The following is a 22,510-nucleotide window of genomic DNA, read 5'->3' as shown; positions in this document are numbered from 1 at the left end:
GAGGTGCAGGTTTAATAGAATGTCCAGGTTTTCCAACTTGCTGACATTCTCGGCAACACCTAATATGATTCTTCACATCTTTCTTTAATGTTGGCCAATAAAATTCTTTTGTGATTCTATACAAGGTTTTTGTAATTCCTAAGTGACCTCCTGATGACGTATTATGAGCTATATTTAATATCTGAGGTCTATACTTGGTTGGAACCACTAACCTGTCGTATAATTGCCGGCCCTCTGTCTCCTTACCAGTCTCAGTGCATACCAAATAATCATTTTTAACTTCATACTTGACTGGATGACCCAAAGAGGATTTACCCATGGCTGCCTCAAAAGTGAATTTTAACGAAGGGTCCTTACGTTGTTCCTCCCGGAAGGACAGTCCCTCGGGCATGGAAACAGAGACATCTGGCAATCCTGCAACCTGGGAATAGGAAGGCTTGATCGGGGTCTGTTCACTTGATTTACGAGACTCCGGCCGGTGTGTCTCATAAAACAACGTGGCTATTCCGAGATCGGAGTCGTCCAAGGATAGGTCAACATTCTCCCCAGACAACCCTTGGGATGTTGCCCGAGTTATGGCCAACACTGGAGAAGCATTAATCATTATAGGTTCAGGACACGAAGTAACAGTAGTAATGTTATTACCCAGTAATAACATGGCATTTTTCATGGGAAATCCTTTTGAGATACCTACAGTCAAGTACCCAGTGTAATATTTGCACTGTACATAAATTTTATGCAAAGGAACTGAATATATAGCTCCTCCGTAAGCTTCCAATAAAACTGAGGAATTCAAGGAAGTATTCTCTGAAAGGGGTAATATTCCTTCTCTGACAAGTGAGCAATATGCTCCAGTATCTCTAAAGGTATTTACTTTAGTTGGTTCTGAGTGTTCCTGAAGGGAAATAAGACTTTCGCAATAATAAGGGGCCATACCTTTTTCTACTTCTCTAGGGGACATGTTACTAGGGATATTAGAGATTTTCCCGATGGGTTGAGGTTTTTGGGGGCAGTTGGAACTGATATGACCTACTTTATTACACCTGAAGCAGACGACAGGCTTGCCCTTTACTCCCTGATGACGTTGCAAGTGGTGTCGTTCTGGCTGGTGCCTCTCTGGATATTGTTGTCGAGATGCTCCATAAGTAGTTTGCCTCTCCGCAGGGGGACCATATGTTGAGAAGCGTGGCTCACCAGGTGACTTGGTTCGATGTCGTAGACGCTCTCCCTCCGGCTGGCACTTCATTCTCCAATGTTGTCGATCTCTGCTCACGCCAGACTGTTGAAAAGAGAGACGGGACCGCTCGGACAAGGAGCGGTTCGTTTCGAAGGTATCAGCCAACCTGGCCGCCTCCAATGCAGTGGTTAAGTCACGATCCTGCAGAAAGACACGAACCTCTGGTCCCACAGACTCCAGCAGGTTATCAATCAGAATAAGCTGCACCAGCTCCTCAAAGTTAGAGACACCACTCGCTTTATACCAGCTGGTAAAAGCTTTGGTTTGCTGTCTCACAAAGTCCACCAGGGATTGACCAAGCTGCCGCCTGTTCAATTTGAAGGTCTTACGATATTTAGCTGGGATACATGTATATGCTCCCAACACTGTGGTCTTCACTACTTGATAATCAGAGAATTCAGCGTCAGTTAATACCGACGTAAATTCCTGTGCCTTACCCAATAATGCTGTATGAACCAACGCTGCCCAGTGCTGTTCCGGCCACCTCAAGGCTCGAGCCTGATTTTCGAAGCTTTCGAAAAATTGCTCTGGTTCGGCCTCATTGAAGCGGGGAACAAGCTGTACTGCTTTTTGTAAACTGAAATCGTTTACAGAATGCGAAAACTGCCTCCTTTCTCTTTCCCTATCAAATTCTTCCCTTGCGAATGCTCTCTGTTCCCTAGTTTGCTCAAGATTGATTTTTGCCAGCTGAAGTGCCAACGACGCTGATTCACCCTGAGACAACCCATGTGCACTATACTGACCATTTTGCTCCGTAGGTGTATCATCTTCCTCCTGCGAGAACATAGTAGTTTTTGCCCTAGCTCCCGTAGAGGGAGGAGTCTGATGTGCCATCTCTTCTTCAATAAGTATGTCAGCAATAAGTGAACGCAGTTGCGCAGCTGTAAGAGTGCGTTTATAGGGAATGCCAATGGAACGAGCAATTTGCCAACAACGCTGTAGGGACAATTTAGGTAGGTTATGCAAAGTATATGCCGACACCAGGCGTCTGACTCGTCTAGGTGGCATAAGTTATTCGCTATGCACAGTACGAATACCCCAACGTAACACGTTAATTTGCAGAACACGCTTAGCTATGCACAGTACGATTGCAAAATACGCATACAAGCAAAGCCGACTGCACACAAGATTGACCGTAGCGAAGCGAGCACACTGAACAAGCTAGTAGCGAGCTGTTGAACGATCACACAATAGCAAGGCTGATCATAAGCAACTGACACGCAAAATTTGTAAAGCGAAGCGAAACAGCAAGCTACACAATGTTCCTGCTACAAGCTTCACCCTAAGCTCAACCGTTTCTCTAAGTCCAGCTCTCGGACAGGCTACCCATATTACAACCTAGGCTTTCAAATGGCCTGTTAACCCAGGTGTAATGGGAGCAAATAAACACAGTAGAAAAAGTTTAGACTTATATTATCCTTCACCAAATTTAGAACAGCAATATGTACACTATGTACAGTAATAAATATAGTGCACGTCACGGTAAGCAAGGCAGAAATAGAAGCCACAAGAAAGCAGACCGTGCTTCAACCAGCTCTAGAATGGGAATGACAAGGGCAGACAGGAGAGCGGTATCCACATAACCTCTGCGATTGTCAATCCCACCTTCTTATTGGCTAGAACCTGGTCACTAGTTGAACGATGGGGCCCCATCATCAACTCTTAGCAACCTGGTTCGCTGGTTGGGGGAGATAGCCTGTAAATGAGGGTGTGTCCATGCGCCGAATAAAGGTTACGTACTCTTTGCATGCCACAGCAATAGTAATTATAGCAGTAGTAGTTATAGCAGTAGTAATTATAGCAGTAGTAGTTATAGCAGTAGTAATTATGGCAGTAGTAGTTATAGCAATAGTAATTATAGCAGTAGTAGTTATAGCAGTAGTAATTATAGCAGTAGTAGTTATAGCAGTAGTAATTATGGCAGTAGTAGTTATAGCAGTAGTAATTATAGCAGTAGTAGTTATAGCAGTAGTAATTATAGCAGTAGTAGTTATAGCAGTAGTAATTAAGGCAGTAGTAGTTATAGCAGTAGTAATTATGGCAGTAGTAGTTATAGCAGTAGTAATTATAGCAGTAGTAGTTATAGCAGTAGTAATTATAGCAGTAGTAGTTACAGCAGTAGTAGTTATAGCAGTAGTAGTTACAGCAGTAGTAGTTATAGTAGTAGTAGTTACAGCAGTAGTAGTTATAGTAGTAGTCATAGCAGTAGTAATTATAGCAGTAGTAGTCATAGCAGTAGTAATTATAGCAGTAGTAGTTATAGCTATTATTACTACTACTAGTTTAACTAGTAGTAGTTATAGCAGTAGTAATTAAGGCAGTAGTAGTTATAGCAGTAGTAGTTATAGCTATTATTACTGCTACTAGTTTAACTAGTAGTAATAATAGTTATAGCAGTAGTAGTAGTTAAGCAGGTTGGCAAGTATGTTAGGTTAGGTTAAGTTAAATATTAGTCAGGAAACAGGACAGTGTTTCCTGACGCTGGTCTTAGTCATATGATGACCCACACCTGGAGCTTTTGGTCATTTGTCCGAGGCCTTCCACTGGCTTACCCTTCCCCCACTTTATAAACTATGGTTCTGATGATAACCATTTTAATATTCACACAAGACAAATTTAGTGAACTTATCGGGGAATTTTTTGTGAATATTTCGACATTTCTTGTACATTTATGGTAAAAATCTGTCTTCAAATTCCCATCTTTATTTTTTGCGTTCTAGTATATAATAACGCAGTCCATTAAAACAACTAGTACTGTAAACGAAGTTAACAATTAGTTAGAGTTACGTTAGTTAGAGGTGGCAGTTAATTCTTGTTTAAGGTATAACTTTACTATTCTTCCAAGACTCCGGCACAGGTTGAAGGCCAACTCTTTCTCTGTTTTTTACCCCCTTCTGTCTACCTGTCTGCCTACCTGCTTGCTGCCTGCCTGTTTATCTGCCTGCCTGCCTGCCTGCCTGCCTGTCTGCCTGCCTGCCTGTCTGCCTGCCTGCTTGCCTGCCTGCCTGCCTGCTTGCCTGCCTGCCTGCCTGCCTGCCTACCTACCGTCAGTACAGGCTTGCCGAAGCAGTGAAGTTGCTAATGGCTATCGCTGTGTATCTGACGTATCCACTACAGATGTATGTACCTTACGAGATTCTCATTCCCACGGTGACGAGGAGCTTCAGGTCGCCCAGAACCAAGCTTGTAGCTGAGTACTCCTTCAGGACAGCCATGGTCATCCTTACTTGTGAGTTAAGCTTGAGTGCACTGTGTTAGCTAAGGCGAACTACTTAATTAGTGTTCTTGAAATAAGACAGAAAGGGAAGGATTCTTCGCTCTTATATTAGGAACCATAATCACGCAAGTACATTTTTTTCTATGTGGTACAAAAATAACGTAGTTTCCCTGTAAATAACAACACTGAAAGGCACAAAAAAAAGCCACTAATGTGAAATACTAGATGATGGAACTCTGCAAAAATCTATTTATCCATCTACTAGCCTTCACAGCCTGATTTGTTGAACTAGCGCCTGTATACAGGATTCCTAACGTTAATATTTGTCCTATTTAAGTTTCTGTCGATACTGTCATGAACCAGAAGACTCAGATTGATGAATTAGACACATGTGCAACATCTGGGAGTCTTTATTTATAGACGTTACGTTATCCAGTGGCTTTATCAGTACAAATTTAAAGACATAGTGGGAAGACTGTAGAGCTAAAAGGTGAGGTAATCAGTCCCTCAGCCTTGGAGTTGGTGTGAAGAGCACCGTAGTCGTGAAGACTCTGAGGCACAGGCAGGAAGACTGGTGTTTATATACTGGTGTCAGGTGAGAGAGATGCAGCAGACGAAGATATTATCGATGAATTTGTACTGATAAACCCAATGGTTGGCGAAACGTCTACAGAAAAGATATCCAAATGTTTCACATGTGTCTAATTCTTCATTTTGTCGGTATGGTACACCACACATGTACAAGCACTGTGTTGTTTATCAACTGTCTTGTTCAGGTACAATGGTTATGATGGTACGATGATGGCATTATTCACATTTTTTAAATAGAAGACACACGCAAGTAACAATGGTCACCGTCATTGGGTGAGTACCTTTGGAGTGAGACACAGCAGTGTCTGTGGCTGGTGTTTATTGTGTCGACTCTCAGAGATGCTGTGGAGTTGAACTGATGCTGTTGTAACACGTCTGTGAGGCACTCTCGCGGATGTAGCGCCCCACAGCGCACCGTCTGAGGGTTACGGTACTCCACTCAGTTTCCAGGGAGCGCAGGCGGAAAACCTCTGCGGCTAGCTGATGGCAAGTGCGACACACATGCACACACACGCACTCACGCACGCACACATATATACATACATAGCTTTAACAAGAGGTATGATAAAGCTCATGGAAAAGGGGGAGAGTAGACCTAGTGGAGACCAGCGAAGAGGCAGGGCCAGGAGCTGTGACTCGACCCCTACAACCACATATACGTGAGAGTAAATAGACACACACACACACACACATACATCTCTAACCACGACTAATTACGACTGTATATTACACTCTCTCTCTCCCTCCCTCTATCCATCTCCCTTACTCTCCCTCACAGTCATCTTCGCTATCAGCATCCCCAACATCGGACTCTTCATCTCATTGATCGGAGCAGTGAGCAGTTCAACACTGGCCTTAATATTCCCTCCCATCATTGAGCTGATAACCTTTTGGCCCAACACTGGCAAGTACCACTGGATCCTTGTTAAGGTGAGAACCATAGTCACACCCCATCCCTACTCTGTGTATATATACGTATGTATGCACGGAAAAAATGAATAGTGAACGTCCAAGTGCTCGTGATTTCTCACATTATCAAGGAACAGTTCCTTAATTCAAGTTTATTCTCTATAAGGGTTACAATGTGGGGTTTACAGGTTTTAGGTATTGTGTGGTTTACATGTTATTAAATACTAATTACAGAGGGGGCCACTAGGACACCTAGCATGGCTAGGTATTTCGAGCAGACTTAGATTAATTCTTAACATTAAATCCTTACAGATTATGGTATTAAGGCTAAGTGTCTACATCATAATTTGTGAGTTTAGCAATGTGAATGCTTTTGTTTTGGCACAATACAAGGTGTCTGTATTGGAGTATCATAGGCAAACTTATGACTAGTTAGGATTTATTATTTTAAGATTAGTATTTCTGGGTTTATAGTCAGTGGGTGAGTGAGTGTAATTGTGAACCACCAGGTGGTTATCATGTAGTTAGATGTCGGAGTGGATCAGGGAGATAAGATGTTTTCTAACTGTAGTTTTGAAAGTGATGAATGTGTCTGCAGTTCTAGAGTTTTCAGGTAGGGTGTTCCAGATTTTAGGTCCTTTGAAATACATTGAATTTTTGTAAAGGTTTAGTCGAACATGGGGAATGTCATAGAGATGTTTGTGTCTGGTGTTATGCCTGTGGATCCTGTCACAACTATCAAGAAAGCATTTTAGGTCAAGGTTAATATTGGAATTTAAGGTTCTGTAGATATAGATTGCACAGAAGTAAGTGTGGATGTTCTGAACAGGGAGTGGGGGGGTGTTGCCAGGGATGGGATTTAGTGATTATTCTTACTGCGGCTTCTTGTTGGGTTATTATTGGCTTTAGGTGTGTTGCTGCAGTTGATCCACAAGCACAGATAGCATAGGTGAGGTATGAATATGTAAGTGAGTGGTATAGTGTGAGAAATGCAGTTTGCGGCACGTAGTATCGTATCTTGGAGAGGATCCCCACCGTTTTGGATACTTTTTTTGTTATGTGTTGGATATGGGTGCTGAAATTTAGGTTGTTGTCGAGGTATAGGCCTAGGAATTTGCCCTCATTATGTCTGGCAATTAGAGTGTTGTTGATCTTAATGTTAAGATGTAAGAAGTCACGAAAGCGCTTGGAATTTCACTATTTTTTCACAGTAGTTGTTCTGCATATTGTGATATTAACTGTTTACTGTGATCTTACTGCATATATATATATATATATATATATATATATATATATATATATATATATATATATATATATATATATATATATATATATATATATATATCTTTCTTTCAACACACCGGCTGTATCCCACCGAGGCAGGGTGGCCCAAAAGGAAAAACGAAAGTTTCTCCTTTTGCATTTAGTAATATATACAGGAGAAGGGGTTACTAGCCCCTTGCTCCTGGCATTTTAGTCGCCTCTTACAACACGCATGGCTTACGGAGGAAGAATTCTGTTCCACTTCCCCATGGAGGTAAGAGGAAATAAACAAGAACAAGAACTAGAAAGAAAATAGAAGAAAACCCAAAGGGGTGTGTATATATATGCTTGTACATGTATGTGTAGTGTGACCTAAGTGTAAGTAGAAGTAGCAAGACATACCTGAAATCTTGCATGTGTATGAGACAGAAAAAAAAAAAAGACACCAGCAATCCTACCATCGTGTAAAACAGTTACAGGCTTCAGTTTTACATTCACTTGGCAGGACGGTAGTACCTCCCTGGGCGGTTGCTGTCTACCAACCTACTACCTAGGATATATATATATATATATATATATACAAATATATATATATATATATATATATATATATATATATATATATATATATATATATATATATATATATTTTTATTATCACACTGGCCGATTCCCACCAAGGCAGGGTGGCCCGAAAAAGAAAAACTTTCACCAACATTCACTCCATCACTGTCTTGCCAGAAGGGTGCTTTACACTACAGTTTTTAAACTGCAACATTAACACCCCTCCTTCAGAGTGCAGGCACTGTACTTCCCATCTCCAGGACTCAAGTCCGGCCTGCCGGTTTCCCTGAATCCCTTCATAAATGTTACTTTGCTCACACTCCAACAGCACGTCAAGTATTAAAAACCATTTGTCTCCATTCACTCCTATCAAACACGCTCATGCATGCCTGCTGGAAGTCCAAGCCCCTCGCACACAAAACCTCCTTTACCCCCTCCCTCCAACCTTTCCTAGGCCGACCCCTACCCCGCCTTCCTTCCACTTCAGACTGATACACTCTTGAAGTCATTCTGTTTCGCTCCATTCTCTCTACATGTCCGAACCACCTCAACAACCCTTCCTCAGCCCTCTGGACAACAGTTTTGGTAATCCCGCACCTCCTCCTAACTTCCAAACTACGAATTTTCTGCATTATATTCACACCACACATTGCCCTCAGACATGACATCTCCACTCCCTCCATCCTTCTCCTCGCTGCAACATTCATCACCCACGCTTCACACCCATATAAGAGCGTTGGTAAAACTATACTCTCATACATTCCCCTCTTTGCCTCCAAGGACAAAGTTCTTTGTCTCCACAGACTCCTAAGTGCACCACTCACTCTTTTTCCCTCATCAATTCTATGATTCACCTCATCTTTCATAGACCCATCCGCTGACACGTCCACTCCCAAATATCTGAATACGTTCACCTCCTCCATACTCTCTCCCTCCAATCTGATATCCAATCTTTCATCACCTAATCTTTTTGTTATCCTCATAACCTTACTCTTTCCTGTATTCACCTTTAATTTTCTTCTTTTGCACACTCTACCAAATTCATCCACCAATCTCTGCAACTTCTCTTCCGAATCTCCCAAGAGCACAGTGTCATCAGCAAAGAGCAGCTGTGACAACTCCCACTTTGTGTGTGATTCTTTATCTTTTAACTCCACGCCTCTTGCCAAGACCCTCGCATTTACTTCTCTTACAACCCCATCTATAAATATATTAAACAACCACGGTGACATCACACATCCTTGTCTAATTCCTACTTTTACTGGGAAAAAATTTCCCTCTTTCCTACATACTCTAACTTGAGCCTCACTATCCTCGTAAAAACTCTTCACTGCTTTCAGTAACCTACCTCCTACACCATACACTTGCAACATCTGCCACATTGCCCCCCTATCCACCCTGTCATACGCCTTTTCCAAATCCATAAATGCCACAAAGACCTCTTTAGCCTTATCTAAATACTGTTCACTTATATGTTTCACTGTAAACACCTGGTCCACACACCCCCTACCTTTCCTAAAGCCTCCTTGTTCATCTGCTATCCTATTCTCCGTCTTACTCTTAATTCTTTCAATTATAACTCTACCATACACTTTACCAGGTACACTCAACAGACTTATCCCCCTATAATTTTTGCACTCTCTTTTATCCCCTTTGCCTTTATACAAAGGAACTATGCATGCTCTCTGCCAATCCCTATGTACCTTACCCTCTTCCATACATTTATTAAATAATTGCACCAACCACTCCAAAACTATATCCCCACCTGCTTTTAACATTTCTATCTTTATCCCATCAATCCCGGCTGCCTTACCCCCTTTCATTTTACCTACTGCCTCACGAACTTCCCCCACACTCACAAATGGCTCTTCCTCACTCCTACAAAATGTTATTCCTCCTTGCCCTATACACGAAATCACAGCTTCCCTATCTTCATCAACATTTAACAATTCCTCAAAATATTCCCTCCATCTTCCCAATACCTCTAACTCTCCATTTAATAACTCTCCTCTCCTATTTTAACTGACAAATCCATTTGTTCTCTAGGCTTTCTTAACTTGTTAATCTCACTCCAAAACTTTTTCTTATTTTCAACAAAATTTGTTGATAACATCTCACCCACTCTCTCATTTGCTCTCTTTTTACATTGCTTCACCACTCTCTTAACCTCTCTCTTTTTCTCCATATACTCTTCCCTCCTTGCATCACTTCTACTTTGTAAAAACTTCTCATATGCTAACTTTTTCTCCCTTACTACTCTCTTTACATCATCATTCCACCAATCGCTCCTCTTCCCTCCTGCACCCACTTTCCTGTAACCACAAACTTCTGCTGAACACTCTAACACTACATTTTTAATCCTACCCCATACCTCTTCGACCCCATTGCCTATGCTCTCATTAGCCCATCTATCCTCCAATAGCTGTTTATATCTTACCCTAACTGCCTCCTCTTTTAGTTTATAAACCTTCACCTCTCTCTTCCCTGATGCTTCTATTCTCCTTGTATCCCATCTACCTTTTACTCTCAGTGTAGCTACAACTAGAAAGTGATCTGATATATCTGTGGCCCCTCTATAAACATGTACATCCTGAAGTCTACTCAACAGTCTTTTATCTACCAATACATAATCCAACAAACTACTGTCATTTCGCCCTACATCATATCTTGTATACTTATTTATCCTCTTTTTCTTAAAATATGTATTACCTATAACTAAACCCCTTTCTATACAAAGTTCAATCAAAGGGCTCCCATTATCATTTACACCTGGCACCCCAAACTTACCTACCACACCCTCTCTAAAAGTTTCTCCTACTTTAGCATTCAGGTTCCCTACCACAATTACTCTCTCACTTGGTTCAAAGGCTCCTATACATTCACTTAACATCTCCCAAAATCTCTCTCTCTCCTCTGCATTCCTCTCTTCTCCAGGTGCATACACGCTTATTATGACCCACTTCTCGCATCCAACCTTTACTTTAATCCACATAATTCTTGAATTTACACATTCATATTCTCTTTTCTCCTTCCATAACTGATCATTTAACATTACTGCTACCCCTTCCTTTGCTCTAACTCTCTCAGATACTCCAGATTTAATCCCATTTATTTCCCCCCACTGAAACTCTCCTACCCCCTTCAGCTTTGTTTCGCTTAGAGCCAGGACATCCAACTTCTTTTCATTCATAACATCAGCAATCATCTGTTTCATGTCATCCGCACTACATCCACGCACATTTAAGCATCCCAGTTTTATAAAGATTTTCTTCTTCTCTTTTTTAGTAAATGTCTACAGGAGAAGGGGTTACTAGCCCATTGCTCCCGGCATTTTAGTCGCCTCATACGACACGCATGGCTTACGGAGGAAAGATTCTTTTCCACTTCCCCATGGACAATAGAAGAAATAAAGAATAACAAGAGCTATTTAGAAAAAGGAGAAAAACCTAGATGCATGTATATATATATATGCATGTGCGTGTCTGTGAAGTGTGACCAAAGTGTAAGTTGGAGTAGCAAGATATCCCTGTTATCTAGCGTGTTTATGAGACAGAAAAAGAAACCAGCAATCCTACCATCATGCAAAACAGTTACAGGTTTCTGTTTCACAGTCATCTGGCAGGACGGTAGTACTTCCCTGGGTGGTTGCTGTCTACCAACCTACTACCTACAAAAAAAATACCTGGGTTAAAATTTTGTTCACAGAACATTAAAAAACAATCAAACCAAATTTATTTGATTAAACATTTATAACAGTGCAGCCATAGGATGATTAACTTTTGAAGTATAAGCCCCTAGCATTACAGTAGTAGGATCCTCCAAAAGATGTTTCACTATATTTAAGAAGGTAGCAGCAGTGTCATCGTCAACACCGGCACGGTCATATGACAGGGTAGCACTCATGCACATCACCGGTGCACCAGAGTCACTTAGAGAGAGTCTGCTTCCACCAAGAGCAAGGATGCCACACTGAGGGGGGTTGATGATGGCACTGAACTCACTGATTCCAAACATTCCTAGATTTGAGATGGTAAAAGTTCCCCCTTGGAATTCATCCAACTTTAACTTGTTTTCTCTGGCTCGACCAGCTAGGTCCCGTGCTCTTGTGGAAATATCTTCAACACCTAAAACATCAGCTCCGTGAATTATTGGGGTTATGAGGCCGGCAGGTGTTGCTACTGCGATACTAATATCTATCTGATTAGAAATCATTAGCTGATCTCCCTTCCATACACAGTTCATCTCTGGACACCTGGTTAGTGCAACAGCAACAGCTTTGATGACTAGGTCATTCACACTTACATTGATGCCTTCCGCCTTGTACTGCTTTCTCAGCGCTACCAGTTTATCAACAACGTACTCAACCGTTGCATATGAGTGAGCAATACCACTCTTTGACTGTACAAGCCTTTTGGCTATGGTTCTCCTCATGTTAGTTATTTCAGAGTCTTGATAACCATCTTCTGATGTTCCAAGAACTGGTGGTGGGACAGGGACAGATGGTGGTGGTGGTGCAGCTGTAGGCATACCATGAGCAGCAGCAGCAGAAGCAGGTTTAGGAGCCTCAGGAGGAGGAACTGCTGGTATTGGTTGTGGTTGAAGATTTTTGTCTTTGATAGTTTGTAGGACATCTCCCTTTAACAGTTTACCATGGGGGCCTCCAGCAGGAACTTGATCAACTGTAAGTCCATATTTCTCTAGTAGAAGACGAACTGAAGGACCAAAGTTCCCATGGCCAGCAGCAACAGAAGCAGGTGTACGAGTAACTGTCACAGGCTGAGCACCAGAAGATGGTATAATCTCTTCCTGAAGAGGCATTTCAACAGTTTTCCAAGCTGCTGGAAAACATATATATATATATATATATATATATATATATATATATATATATATATATATATATATATATATATATATATATATATATGTCGTGCCGAATATGTAAACCTGGTCAATTAGCAAGAACTCATTTAAAATTAAGTCTTTTCTAAAATTTTCTCTTATAAGTTTAAAGATATATTTTTTTGATTAATGTTATTGTAAAAAATTTTAATTTTGCACCAAAAGAAACTTAGAAAACTTACCTAACCTTATTATAACAAGAACAATTTATTTTAGCCTAACCCAACTAAATATATTTTAGATTTGTTTACAATAATTTAATACTAAACAAACATAGTGAAATATATTTTTTTCGTTAGGTTCAGAATGATTTTGGCGAAATTATTGCATACACAAATTTTCACTTGTCCTATATGGCAAGATGAGCTTTGCTAATTAAGCAAAGATCGCAAGTATATATATATATATATATATATATATATATATATATATGTCGTGCCGAATAGGCAGAACTTGCTATCTTGGCTTAAATAGCAACGCTCATCTTGCCATATAGGACAAGTGAAAATTTGTGTATGCAATAATTTCGCCAAAATCATTCTCAACCTTACGAAAAAAATATATTTCACTGTGTTTGTTTAGTATTAAATTGCTGTAAATAAATCTAAAATATATTTAGTTGGGTTAGGCTAAAATAAATTGTTCTTGTTATAATAAGGTTAGGTAAGTTTTGTAAGATTCTTTTGGTGAAAAATTAAAAATTTTTACATTAACATTAATGAAAAAAATATATTTTTAAACGTATAAGAGAAAATTTCAGAAAGAACTTAATTTATATGAGTTCTTGCTAATTGACCAGTTTTACATATTCGGCACGACATATATATATATATATATATATATATATATATATATATATATATATATATATATATATATATATATATATATATATATATATATATATATATATATATATATATATATATATATATATATATATATATATAATTTCAGTACTTTTGTTATATGTGAACCAATTACATACACTAATAATTTATATTAATCACTATTTTACGTATTAAAGTATTGTTGACTGGTGGTGAACAGGTGACATGCAGCCTTAATGACCCTGGTGTAGTAGATAGTCTTTAAACCCCCATTAACCAGGCCGATGTTTATAGTTATAAAAACTTGATAACAACTGATATATTGGGTCAACATGGTTGATTTTAGGATCAAATTTGTCACTGATGATCTGAAGATAAGTACAGTAAACCAGAGTACATAACTTTTACATCCGACCAGTTTTTACCATACTGCGTCTTGATGATAATGCAGGGGCTCTTGATCCTTGGAACCGGAGTTACCCTTTCCCTTGGATCAAACCTCATTACCTCCCATCAACCAGGCGGTGTATACACCTTATTGCTTTATCGTTCTCCCACTAGCATAACGGGATCATGACAACATTTGAGGGTATGACAAGTGGGCTAACTCTATTTCCTAGGATCAGGAGCCCTCCAGCAGCTTGGCACTCTCACAGAGGGCACACTAATATCCTTGGCACTATCTTCAGGCAGGTGTCATTTGTATCTTCGGGATCGTCGGGTTTGTTACTGGCACCATCAGCAGCGTCCAGGCCATCGTTCACTTCTTCAAGTACGGCGAGGAAACACTGCCGCTGGAATGCTAGGCTCCTCAGGGGATCCTAGGCTCCTCCGGGGATCCTTAGGCTTATACAGGAGTCCTAGGTTCCTAACGGGGATCCTAGGCTCCTATGGGGATCCCTAGGCGTCTACAGGGGTCCTAGGTTTTTCCAGGAATAGGCTTCTCTTGGGATACTAGACTTCTACAGGGATTCCTAGGCTCCTCCAGGGATCACTAGGCTCCTCCAAGGAACCCTCGGCTCCTTCAGGGATCCCTAGTCTCCTCCAGGGTCCTCCAGGGATCCCTAGTCTCCTCCAGGGATCCCTAGGCTCCTCCAGGGATCCCTAGGCTCCTCCAGGGATCTCTAGTCTCCTTCAGGGTCCTCCAGGGATCCCTAGTCTCCTCCAGGCTCCTCCAGGGATCCTTCAACAACTCAACATCTACGGGAATCAGTATCTCACTACGTCTATACACACAAGCACTGCTACCTACGTGTAGTAGAGAGGCTTGAAACCTCCCTTTAGAGGTGCGTATCCTTGAAAGTACATGTCCTTGGAGGTACGTGTCCTTGGAGGTACGTGTCCTTGGAGGTACGTGATATTATTTATATTGTGAAATTTGTAGTCAACATTAGAGTTTCTGACTCGAGATGTACAGGTGTACATCACGTACAGGTGTACATCACGTACAGGTGTACATCACGTACAGGTGTACATCACGTACAGGTGTACATCACGTACAGGTGTACATCACGTACAGGTGTACATCACGTACAAGTGTACATCACGTACAAGTGTACATCGAGATGTATTCTTATCGTAGAAATGTACATTTGTGTAGGTAATACACTAGTGTACATCTCTCTCTATGTAAATATACTGTACACTTCCCAGCATGTATGTATGCTGTGTACACTCCTTCACTGTACGTATACTGAGGTGTACACTCTTTCATATGCATGTATACTGAGATGTATATTCTCACATGTACATATACTTAGGTACACATGTACATATACTGATGTGTGCACTCCTTATGTACATATCCTGGGGTGCACACACACACACATGCACATACACTGAGGTGTACACTCTCACATGTAAAAATACTGAGGTGTACACTCTCTCATGCACATATATTAAGATGTACACACATGTACATATACTAAGATGCACACATATGTACATATACCAAGATGAACACACATGTACATACACTGGGGTGTACACATCACATGTACATACACTGGGGTGTACACTCACATGTGTACATACACTGGGGTGTACACTCACATGTACATACACTGGGGTGTACACTCACATGTACATACACTGGGGTGTACACTCACATGTACATACACTGGGGTGTACACTCACATGTACATACACTGGGGTGTACACTCACATGTACATACACTGGGGTGTACACTCACATGTACATACACTGGGGTGTACACTCACATGTACATACACTGGGGTGTACACTCACATGTACATACACTAGGGTGTACACATCACATGTACATACACTGGGGTGTACACTCACATGTACATACACTGGGGTGTACACTCACATGTACATACACTGGGGTGTACACTCACATGTACATACACTGGGGTGTACACTCACATGTACATACACTGGGGTGTACACTCACATGTACATACACTGGGGTGTACACATCACATGTACATTCACTGGGGTGTACACATCACATGTACATACACTGGGGTGTACACATCACATGTACATACACTGGGGTGTACACTCACATGTACATACACTGGGGTGTACACTCACATGTACATACACTGGGGTGTACACTCACATGTACATACACTGGGGTGTACACTCACATGTACATACACTGGGGTGTACACTCACATGTACATACACTGGGGTGTACACTCACATGTACATACACTGGGGTGTACACTCACATGTACGTACACTGGGGTGTACACATCACATGTACATACACTGGGGTGTACACTCACATGTACATACACTGGGGTGTACACATCACATGTACATGCACTGGGGTGTACACTCACATGTGTACATACACTGGGGTGTACACTCACATGTACATACACTGGGGTGTACACTCACATGTACATACACTGGGGTGTACACTCACATGTACATACACTAGGGTGTACACATCACATATACATACACTGGGGTGTACACTCACATGTACATACACTGGGGTGTACACTCACATGTACATACACTGGGGTGTACACTCACATGTACATACACTGGGGTGTACACTCACATGTACATACACTGGGGTGTACACTCACATGTACATACACTGGGGTGTACACATGTACATACACTGGGGTGTACACTCACATGTACATACACTGGGGTGTACACTCACATGTACATACACTGGGGTGTACACATGTACATACACTGGGGTGTACACTCACATGTACATACACTGGGGTGTACACATGTACATACACTGGGGTGTACACATCACATGTACATGTACTGAGGTGTACATTCCTTCACATATACACACACTTTCAATAATTATACACAGATATACTCAAGAATATATACGGTACACACTGTACAAATGATGAACAGCGCACCTGAACTGCGCACTTGCCGCGCGCGCGCGCCCTAACACCCCGTCAAGGCCACGCCCACAAAGCTACAGTTGCCAAGTGCCGCCAGAAAGTGACACCACTTCCGGTTTCCATGTCTTTATCTCTCTCCTCTTAATCAATAAAGAAAAACTGTTTTTATTCACTTTTATTTTGTCAGTTTCCTTTTTCTCGTGATGCCTGAGTTTATTTTATTAATATTGTCTTGAAGAAAAGGGTTTTAAAGAAAAAAAAAGGTGGAGGATTTTTTTGTAAATGGCAACAGTGTCCTCGGAGAAGAAGCTCCGCCCATAAAATTATCCTGCATCCTGGTTGGTTGAAACCAATCTTTGATAATCATACAAATTACGGCCTAAAATGCTTTTTCTTAGCTTTTTCTGGCCGTGCTTCCCTGCAGGGCGGCCTGATATACATTTCCAATTAGAGAGTTTGGGGTAAATGGGTGAGAGAATGGGGAAAATAGGAGGAATAGTGGAGGGGGAGTGGAATGGGCGTGGAAGGGGCGTGGTTACGGGGGAGCGCGTCCGGGCGCGTGTGTCCGGGACGCGCTAGTCAGCATCCCAGAATCCTCAGAGATGTTCATACTTTCTACCTCTCTCACACGCCATTTCCAACCATTTCCTGTCGTTTAGTGCGCGTTGTGCGTCTTTCCCAGCCGAAGCATCCTCGTGCGATGGTCCTGGCGCAAGCAACGCTGTAAAACACCGGAAATACACTAAGCTGGGTCTTGGTAACCCGTGGATGAGTATTGTGTACTGTGATATAAACTGTAAATTGGGGAAAATGCGTGCATAGAGAAGGACGTGATAACTGAGGGAGAAGGAGAGGAGTGGATAGAGGAGGTAGAAATAGTGATGGAAGTGTTGATAATGAAGAGAGGTGTGGAGCAGTGTTGACAAGTGCAGGTGTAACAGAGGAAGTGCCGCCCACACGCCCACACGCCCCTCGACTCGCCATGAAGGAATACCAGGAGGTGAGACGCAATACAATAACAGAGATGTGATATATATATATACATATATATATATATATATATATATATATATATATATATATATATATATATATATATATATATATATTTCAACACACCGGCCGTATCCCACCGAGGCGGGGTGGCCCAAAAGGAAAAACGAAAGTTTCTCCTTTTACATTTAGTAATATATACAGGAGAAGAGGTTACTAGCCCCTTGCTCCCGGCATTTTAGTTGCCTCTTACAACACGCATGGCTTACGGAGGAAGAATTCTGTTCCACTTCCCCATATATATATATATATATATATATATATATATATATATATATATATATATATATATATATATATATATATATATATATATATATATACATATATATATATATATATATATATACAAGTACATGATACAACTTATACAGACCATAGCTGACATCAATGACATACTAGTATATATAAAGTCGCTGATTATGCAGAGCATTTCCCACAAATTTGGTCAGTTCTTTTGTCCCAGGATGCGACCCACACCAGTCCACTAACACCCAGGATGCGACCCACACCAGTCCACTAACACCCAGGTACCCATTTTACTGCTGGATGAAGAAGGGCAACAGGTGTCAGGAAATACGCCCAGTGTTTCGTAAGTTACTGTGTGGCGAAACGTTTACTCAGTAAAGATACAAATGTGTTATACATATATCTAATTTATCAACTCGTCGATTCTCTGAATCATGTGTCTACGTTGCTGTTAGACACAACATCTTGGGATCGTAATTCGTATAGGCATGACCTACTTAAGAACATAAGAATTGAGGGACACTGCAGAAGGCCTACTGGCCCATACAAGGCAGGTTTTTATAAGAATATTCACGACTAAGGTGTTCTTCACACCAACTCCTAAGCTGAGGGACTGATTCACTCATTCTTTGTATATAGTTTTACTGTCTTCCAGTTATGTCTTTGAATATGTATTAATAAAGACACTGGATGGCGAAACGACTACATTAATTAAAGATGCCACCGACACCCAAAGCTACCCAAGAATTTACTCCCGTGTGATCGTACCCACGATACTAAACACACCAGCCCCTCCCACGCATATATTTGTTCAGTCTGTTATTAAAGCTACCCAGGGTCCTAGCCTCGATCACCCTACTCGGAAGACTGCTCCACGCATCCACATGTGGATTTATCCACTGTGATATCACCTACGACTGCTTCACCTCGCCAGTCTACAGTATACAAGCCATTTCTTCGTGCTAATTCTTTTTTTCAATACTGATGGATTGATTACAGTGACTCCAGGCTTCTCTTATTCCACCTTTTTATGCACTGAACTAAGAAAGCCACTGTGTGACGGAATGTTTCCAGAATAAAGACAGCCAAATGGTGGAAATAAATGGTATAAAATACCGACACAATGGAAATATAAACACATATGCAGTATGATGTGATCCTTTATTGACTACGTTTCGCCCACACAGTGGGCTTTTTCAAGTCACAAACAGAACTACCTGCGGTGGAAGGAACGCGAGTATTTATAGTCAGGTTCAGAATTCTGAGGTCAGGTGGAGAATGCTGCATCTGATGATGTACCGAGTGGGGTTATAGAGTCTAAAATCTTGGGTAGCTTGGAAAGGAGATTGGATAAGTTTGTGAGCAGACCTTCTACAGTGTTCTTATGTGGGATAGCGATGAAGAAGAATCCTGGAATCATCACTTATTTCTATATCCGACAACTTCAACCAGAATAGTGGCTTCTATAACATAGCTGAACCATAAACACAAATGCAGTATAATGTGATCCTTTATTGACAACGTTTCACCCACACAGTGGGCTTTCTCAAGTCACACACGGATCTACCTGGGGTTGGAAGGTACGAGAGTATTTATAGTCAGAATGTTGAGGTCAGGTGAAGAATGCTGCATCTGATGATCCACCGGGTGGGGTTATAGAGTCTTGGGTAGCTTGGCAGGGGTATTGGACAAGTTGTAGACCTTCTGCAGTGTTCTATGTTCTTATGTGGGATAGCGATGAAGAAGTTTCTTGGCGAGTGGTTCAGCTATGTTATAGAAGCCATTGTTCTGGTTGAAATTGTTGGTTATAGAGATAAGCGATGATTCCAGGATTCTTCTGTATTGAGTGTTGTCTTCTGTGGCTATAAGTCTTGAGTTTCTGTAGTTAATTAAATGGTTGTGTGAATTGCGATGCTGTACACAGGCATTCCTTGTATCGATGTGATGAATGGTTTGAAAAACCTTGTATCGTCAGTCCTGCTTGCATATTGGTGTTCTGAAATGCGTGTTTGGAGGTCTCTTGATGTTTCGCCTGTGTACAGCATCGCAATTCACACAACCATTTAATTAACTACAGAAACTCAAGACTTATAGCCACAGAAGACAACACTCAATACAGAAGAATCCTGGAATCATCGCTTATCTCTATAACCAACAATTTCAACCAGAACAATGGTTTCTATAACATAGCTGAACCACTCGCCAAGAAACTTCTTCATCGCTATCCCACATAAGAACATAGAACACTGCAGAAGGTCTACAACTTGTCCAATACCCCTGCCAAGCTACCCAAGACTCTATAACCCCACCCGGTGGATCATCAGATGCAGCATTCTTCACCTGACCTCAACATTCTGACTATAAATACTCTCGTACCTTCCAACCCCAGGTAGATCCGTGTGTGACTTGAGAAAGCCCACTGTGTGGGTGAAACGTTGTCAATAAAGGATCACATTATACTGCATTTGTGTTTATGGTTCAGCTATGTTATAGAAGCCACTATTCTGGTTGAAGTTGTCGGATATAGAAATAAGTGATGATTCCAGGATTCTTCTTCATCGCTATCCCACATAAGAACACTGTAGAAGGTCTGCTCACAAACTTATCCAATCTCCTTTCCAAGCTACCCAAGATTTTAGACTCTATAACCCCACTCGGTACATCATCAGATGCAGCATTCTCCACCTGACCTCAGCATTCTGAACCTGTCTATAAATACTCGCGTTCCTTCCACCCCAGGTAGTTCTGTTGTGACTTGAAAAAGCCCACTGTGTGAGCGAAACGTAGTCAATAAAGGATCACATTATACTGCATATGCGTTTATATTTCCACAGCCAAATGGTGCCAAAGAGTCTCATTTATCACAGTATTTGTCTATAATTTTCCATTATACACTATAAACGCTAGGGTTTCAGACAGTCCCGACCTCCAGTACTTCCCCAGGGCATTACTAAATGTGAAATTATCCAATCCGAATCCATTATTTCGAGTTCTTCCCAGGAGGGATATCGTCAGGGGATTCCTGCCGTGATTGGTTAATTCCCCGAGTATACCTGGAAAGGCCTTCGGGGGTCAACGCCCCCGCGGTCAGGTTGTAATAATAAAAATAATAATAATAATTAGGTTAATAATAATTGGGTTAATATCTGGTTAATAATTGGGTTAATATTTAGTTTAATAACTGGGATAATAATTGGGTTAATAATTAGCTTAATAATTGGTTGGTTAATTGGGTTAATAAGCTAACGATCTCACTAGGGTTATTAACCCACTAATTAATACGCAGCGAAGGAATATCATTAATAATAATCGTCTAGTAAATACTGCATCAATTATTGGGTAAATGACACATCTAATGCGACATTGTATTGTGTTAACATATCGCCCTCCAGGAGCGTCATCGGGCGAAACGTTGCCACAATGAAACGTCATCATTAGGTATATTTGTGTCCACTTAAAGAATATTTTGTGGGTAATTTTGCTATTGGTGAAGTAGACGTTTGTGCAACATGTGGTAATATGTCGCCCCACAGTGACTTTATCAGTCAGTACGAAGATGAATGGTGAGGATCAGAAGGAATCTGAGGCAGTCAGTCCCTCAGACTCAAGGCTGAGGGACTGATTACCTCAAACAAGACAGTTCTGATGTACCAAACTAGACAGTTCTGATGTATCAAACTAGACAGTTCTGATGTACCAAACTAGACAGTTCTGATGTATCAAACTTGACAGTTCTGATGTATCAAACTAGACAGTTCTGATGTATCAAACTTGACAGTTCTGATGTATCAAACTTGACAGTTCTGATGCATCAAACTTGACAGTTCTGATGTACCAAACTAGACAGTTCTGATGTATCAAACTTGACAGTTCTGATGTATCAAACTTGACAGTTCTGATGCATCAAACTTGATAGTTCTGATGTACCAAACTAGACAGTTCTGATGTATCAAACTTGACAGTTCTGATGTACCAAACTAGACAGTTCTGATGTATCAAACTTGACAGTTCTGATGTACCAAACTAGACAGTTCTGATGTATCAAACTTGACAGTTCTGATGTACCAAACTAGACAGTTCTGATGTATCAAACTTGACAGTTCTGATGTACCAAACTAGACAGTTCTGATGTATCAAACTTGAGAGTTCTGATGTATCAAACTTGACAGTTCTGATGTATCAAACTTGACAGTTCTGATGTACCAAACTAGACAGTTCTGATGTATCAAACTTGACAGTTCTGATGTACCAAACTAGACAGTTCTGATGTATCAAACTAGACAGTTCTGATGTATCAAACTTGACAGTTCTGATGTATCAAACTTGACAGTTCTG

General features: G+C 41.0%; 3 protein-coding genes across 6 annotated transcripts in view; 2 read left to right on the top strand and 1 right to left on the bottom strand.

The window, feature by feature from the left end:
• Positions 1 to 15,793, top strand: part of LOC128687104 (proton-coupled amino acid transporter-like protein pathetic) — a 45,909-nt gene extending 30,116 nt beyond the window's left edge. For 2 of the 4 annotated variants that reach the window (XM_070098407.1, XM_070098406.1), the window contains exons 9-11: positions 4,294 to 4,466; positions 5,824 to 5,975; positions 14,206 to 15,792. In XM_070098407.1, coding sequence (XP_069954508.1) covers positions 4,294 to 4,466; positions 5,824 to 5,975; positions 14,206 to 14,322 — 442 coding nt within the window. In that variant the 3' untranslated portion in view covers positions 14,323 to 15,792. Of the gene's footprint in view, positions 1 to 4,293; positions 4,467 to 5,823; positions 5,976 to 14,205 lie in introns of all 4 variants that reach the window. The other 2 variants (XM_070098405.1, XR_011393738.1) reach the window with 2 other exon arrangements.
• Positions 11,460 to 12,612, bottom strand: LOC138854543 (pyruvate dehydrogenase protein X component-like). The gene has a single exon (XM_070098408.1). The coding sequence runs from the start codon at positions 12,600 to 12,602 to the stop codon at positions 11,532 to 11,534; it is 1,071 nt and encodes a 356-aa protein (XP_069954509.1). The 5' UTR covers positions 12,603 to 12,612; the 3' UTR covers positions 11,460 to 11,531.
• Positions 15,794 to 17,425: 1,632 nt separating the features above from the next.
• The window catches only part of LOC128687178 (Krueppel-like factor 5), an 11,790-nt gene continuing 6,705 nt past the window's right edge, over positions 17,426 to 22,510 (top strand). Inside the window, exon 1 of the mRNA XM_053774511.2 lies at positions 17,426 to 17,873. Within this exon, the coding sequence (XP_053630486.2) occupies positions 17,856 to 17,873 (18 nt within the window). The 5' untranslated portion in view covers positions 17,426 to 17,855. The remainder of the gene's footprint in view (positions 17,874 to 22,510) is intronic.

This window comes from Cherax quadricarinatus, chromosome 62 (assembly GCF_038502225.1).
Source record: "Cherax quadricarinatus isolate ZL_2023a chromosome 62, ASM3850222v1, whole genome shotgun sequence".
Lineage (NCBI taxonomy): Eukaryota > Metazoa > Arthropoda > Malacostraca > Decapoda > Parastacidae > Cherax > Cherax quadricarinatus.
This window is presented reverse-complemented; position numbering and strand designations above follow the sequence as displayed.

What these genes read in the sequence shown, in the direction of transcription:
- LOC138854543 (XM_070098408.1), bottom strand. Translation starts at nt 12,602, where the DNA reads ATGCCTCTTCAGGAAGAGATTATACCATCTTCTGGTGCTCAGCCTGTG.